General features: G+C 33.3%; 1 protein-coding gene across 4 annotated transcripts in view; it reads right to left on the bottom strand.

The window, feature by feature from the left end:
- Window positions 1-5,000, bottom strand: part of LOC122249469 (protein lin-9 homolog) — a 20,560-nt gene that overhangs the window by 1,551 nt on the left and 14,009 nt on the right. For all 4 annotated transcript variants that reach the window (XM_043010369.2, XM_043010368.2, XM_086555762.1 and 1 more), the window contains 4 exons: window positions 4,844-5,000; window positions 4,449-4,655; window positions 4,144-4,326; window positions 1-2,099 (listed from right to left, as the gene is read on the bottom strand). The exon at window positions 1-2,099 is cut by the window's left edge and continues 1,551 nt beyond it; the exon at window positions 4,844-5,000 is cut by the window's right edge and continues 92 nt beyond it. In XM_043010369.2, coding sequence (XP_042866303.1) covers window positions 1,899-2,099; window positions 4,144-4,326; window positions 4,449-4,655; window positions 4,844-5,000 — 748 coding nt within the window. In that variant the 3' untranslated portion in view covers window positions 1-1,898. The remainder of the gene's footprint in view (window positions 2,100-4,143; window positions 4,327-4,448; window positions 4,656-4,843) is intronic.

Here is a 5,000-nt window from a genome sequence, read left to right on the forward strand (position 1 = left end):
TCAGTCTAAAATCAAATTCAAGTAACTTCATGTTCCTTTTATCTTACCCTTTTAATTAACCAGTAAGAAATCATCTGAATTCTAGAGACCATTACATTAATTTTACAACCAACAAACCATAACTACATCAATTCAAACGATATCCCAAAATTAATACAGTGGAAAAAAAAATATCACTTACAGGCCTCTGAATATTCCATACAATCTGCCTTCAACACAATTCCTTCCCCCAAACAACCAAGTACAAAAAGAGCACTATTATGACAAACCCATGGCAATTAAGACTTTTAATTACTACAGTAACCATGAAGATGAATGAACTCAGAAAATGCATTAACAAATGCCCCTGAAAATCAATTCCAGAAAGCAATCACAGCTGTTCTTCACCACAAATAGTACCTACAACATACAACAAGATCTAAATACAGTGTGTTTACAACTTTTATCAGTTGTAACTGTATAACAAGCAACTACACTTACTGCTTATGTCCATTTCATATGTTCAATCCAAACAAATTTCATCCATCAATTACTTACATATTTCAAAGTTAGTAACATTCTTCTTTTTTTCAGCTGTGCTATGAATCACAATGAAATAACAATATATCTTCATTTTTTGAATGAATAAACATCAGATTTTAAAAATTGCTACTTCCAGGTCAAAGTCACTCAAAGCAGAAAACAGGACTGCAAGTCCTTTTCATTTTTGTTTTTGGCTATTATATGGTCAATAACTTCAAAGAAAAGCAAGCTTCATATAAAAACTAAAGTAAAACTTACAGGTCATGACAATAAAGATACTCTGTTAATGCTTTCAACTTTCTGCACCAATTATTTTTACAAAGATCACATTTCTCAACAATCTAATTAGATATCAGCTCTTACCACTCAATCTTGACCAAACTGTTAGTTTAAAAAAGAAAATAATTCAACTGCACTTTTATCAGTTCTTGATTGTTAAGTCTAGAGAAAGCAAGAAAGAAAAAATATGTTTACATTAAACTGCTGTCCTAGACATCAAGAGATTCACAAAATTCCCACGGCTCAGAGAGAACAGAATACTCACTATTCCCTGCTACTGAAATTAACGTACCTTCAAAAGGCCTACCTGGAATAGTTACAGATAAACAAATGTAAATAGAAGCAGTATCATATTATTCTTCATTAAAGTCTCCATATATGATTTTCCACATTAATTAAAATTTACAGTCTTTCTACATGACATCCTTAAAAAATATAAATCTATAGGTCCGAATGGATCGATCCATCGGCATTTTATGGCCTGATTTAAACAAAAGAATATTTCTTTGGCTTTGCTGTCTGCCTGTCAGACGATGAACCATTTCAATTCAGTAATAATCATTTGACAGTCTATTATCACAACAGATTGTCTTAAACTTTTGGACTGACAATAAATCCAAAAAACTTTCCTCTCAGTGATGAACTGCTTATCTGTAAATATATGATTATTAACCTACATCACTGAATTCGCAAGGCCTGTACAGATATATGACAGTATCTATACAACAAAAAAATAAAGAATAAATAAAAATTATTCAATCTGCATAACAATAACCCTAACATATGACAAAAATAAAGATTATGGACTCAAGGGTCCTAAGAGTGAGCAGTTCCTAGCCCCCATTACTTCAGAACCATACCTAAGAAAGTGTCTGTCCCATTTGATAACTGGAATACATGGGTCTGTCAACACTATGACCAAGGTACGTTATGTATGTAAAAATGTACATCAAGTTTATGAGCAGTCATGACGAGATCGTGCACCTTACTTAAGGAAATTGCAAAAAATATGACATAATAATTCAAGAAGAGAAAGTCACAGGTCTCAAACAAGTCTAAAATGACACAATGCTGTGCCAGAGCCAATCAAGCATCTTTTACACAGAGGTACCATTGTGACTGTTGAAGGCTTGAAGGGTTCCCATTTGAGAGACAGCAGACATGATGTGAGTCAGATGGACCTCAATGTTATTCTGGAAGGCCACCCTGTTTGACTCATCAAGAGAACTGCGAATTTCATTTAGGGTCTCTTGTAGTGATGTCAGTTCATAGGCACTGACTTCAGTTTCTGTCAGGTTCTGAAAATAAAAAGTATTCACAATAAAGAACTTTTATGCCAAGACATCCAAATTCTTAGAAAATTAAGTATAGATTCATTCCGATGTAATATTTTCAAATCTTTCCATTCTTTTAAACTATTATATATTATCAAAGGATCTAGTTAAATAAAATTACAGTTCACTGCACTTCAAAGTTTGTTAGTATAAAACAAACTAAATTCCTAAATGTTTTTAAAATGTGCACGATACATACAATTCCCATATAGAACTGTGTAAATGATTAATCACAAAATCTGTCACCTTAAAACACAGCAAATATAAAATTTTTGCCCTCTGATAAAGAAAAAAGACAAAATCCTGCCTAAATATACTACAAATTCTGTTTCATTACAAGCAAAATAAACTAACATTGACAAATAATTCCAAATTATATAACCTTTCCTGATTTATAATCTCTTGCTTCCATTCAGTATTGAAAAAAATAACAACACTACTGAAATTTGGTGGGTAATAAAAGCAAACATTTCACTCCCATCAATGACGTCCTTTCACATCGTGATCTCTCCCTCAATCATGTTTTACATTGTTCCATACACATATAATCATTGGAGTTCCATTTGTAAAGGCATGTTTTATTCAATTGTGAAAATAATGTAAACAAATACAAAAACCTCCACTTATTACCCCATTGAAGTGGGCGGGTGCAAAGCGTTCATAGAGTAGCAGGACTACATCATGTTGAGTGAAATCTTGCGATTAGTCATTGCACGCACTTGTTATCTAGCCGGCAGGAGCGGCATTACACAAATATAAGCCCCGGCATGAATGAGTCAAATTATTCAACCTAAATTTTTTTCAAATCCTAGAGTGGTCATGGCACAGGGAAAGATAATATAAAGTAATTAAATTCTTAGAATAAATAAAGCAACACCTTATGAAACCATATTTACAGATCAAAACAAAAAAGCAATTAAGCCTTGCTATAACATACATTATAATAAATTCTCTAATATTCCAATGACATCAAGCTAAAAGTAGCTTATCAGTTAAAATTACTAGTACTTTTGAACTTTTTTAAATTAGGTAAACTTTTTCAAACAGGCTTGAAAATCCTACCAATGAATATTCCATTATCAGAAAGTAATTCACAATAGCTGCTCAACTTAAATTTTTGTTAAAACAATTTGCACTTTAGTTAAGAATTATAGATATCAAGGATACTACAACTACATTGCTGCAACCCTTTCATGTCACACTTGTTGCTATTGTTTTTTCCATTGCTGCAACCAGGATTTTATTTTCTCTAAAAGAAAATTAGTAATGTCACATGAACACAAATGCTCTCATCTCACTAAAAGATTCTGTCTGTTTCACAAGTTGAAATCAAAACACATTTAAATAAAACTCAAGAGGCAAGATATGAATAAATATATAATTAGTACCCATTATGTCAACTTGTGTTACAATACATTTTTTACATTCCATATAATATCTCATGTATGAAAAGGTCTATTGCAATTTAAAAATCTATGTATCATAGATCGATTTGGCAAGTAGCTGAACCCTGAATGGCTTGACAAATTCTCTTTGGAAAAATTATTTAAACTACAATAAAGAAAATTACTTTGAAGACTTTTGAAGATCACACTTTATCACAGAAAATGTGTGGGTGGCAATGGCACTTGCTAAATAATATGTTCACTAATTTGAAAGAGTGAAATATGAGAGAAAAAGACCTGTAGAACTAACCTTAAAAAGTTATTCTAACAAACAATGATGGAAAAGGTAAAAATAAAACTCTAGTAAGAGTTTATATCTTTGATGCTGAAAGCATTGTTACAGTGTTCAAATATGAAACTAGTTCTTACATCAAAAGGGAATCATGACACTGGGTATCTCACTGATAATGAAATATATCATTGACCACCACATATGCTAGATTTTGTAGTTTTTTCCCATTCTAAAGTTCCATGAAAAAATATCACATATTTGGTCTTAATGCTACTATTCTTTGAGCAATAAAATGAATGTATATTGTAAAAGAATAGAGTTTAAAAAATACCTTCATCTGCAGCATAAGGGAAGTGAGCTTGGTAATGAGGTCCAGAATGGCTGGACTGTTGACCTGCGGTGACCCACTGGAGTGATTGGTTACATCGACTATGGTTGCAGCTTCTTCATAGCACCGCTCTCTGATTTGGCCTGGGAGAAGTGTGGGCCCTGGCAAGCCTTGTTCTGGAGCAATCTGAAATTAGGTTATCCTACATTACTAAACATACTTAAAGTGCTATGCAAAATGCAACTTGAGTTTTGTTTTTCTCTATTAAATAGTCAATTTTCCATTCAAATAAATCAAGGCTGACCCACCTCCTGGCAAAACTGCTGAACTACTACAAGGTGCTGGTTCAGGTCTCGATTAAGCTTTTCAATGTCTAAGACTAAGGCTGCATATCTTCGTTGGAAGTCCACATTCAATTCTTGGCTATAACTGCGTTGCTTTTCAGCTTGCGCATTCATGTCTCTCAGTGCGCCGATCTTTTCCCGCTTTGCTCTAAGTATTTTAGAGAGTTGCACCTAAACAAGAGAAGTTAAGAAAATGTTTAATATATCCCAAAAGAAAAAAAAATTCATCTGTAAAAACACACAACTATTCAAACAATTAAAAAAGAAAACTCAGAACTATTAAGGACTAAGTATCACAACCAGACGCATAAGGATGAAGCAGAATCCAAATCAATTCCATAATTCAGAGAACAACTCACAATCTGTACTAGGCATCTGACTGGGAAACCTCCTAATGTATCATCCATGGATATCTTGGACGACTTGAGAGGAGACTGGGCCAAGATGGGGTCGTTGGTGAGAGAGAGAGCGGGGCTATCTGCACCCACACTCCCTGGTTCTAATTTTGGAAGTAGT

The sequence above is a fragment of the Penaeus japonicus genome, unplaced genomic scaffold (genome assembly GCF_977035675.1).
Source record: "Penaeus japonicus unplaced genomic scaffold, GWHDUDI00000001_assembly GWHDUDI00000031, whole genome shotgun sequence".
Lineage (NCBI taxonomy): Eukaryota > Metazoa > Arthropoda > Malacostraca > Decapoda > Penaeidae > Penaeus > Penaeus japonicus.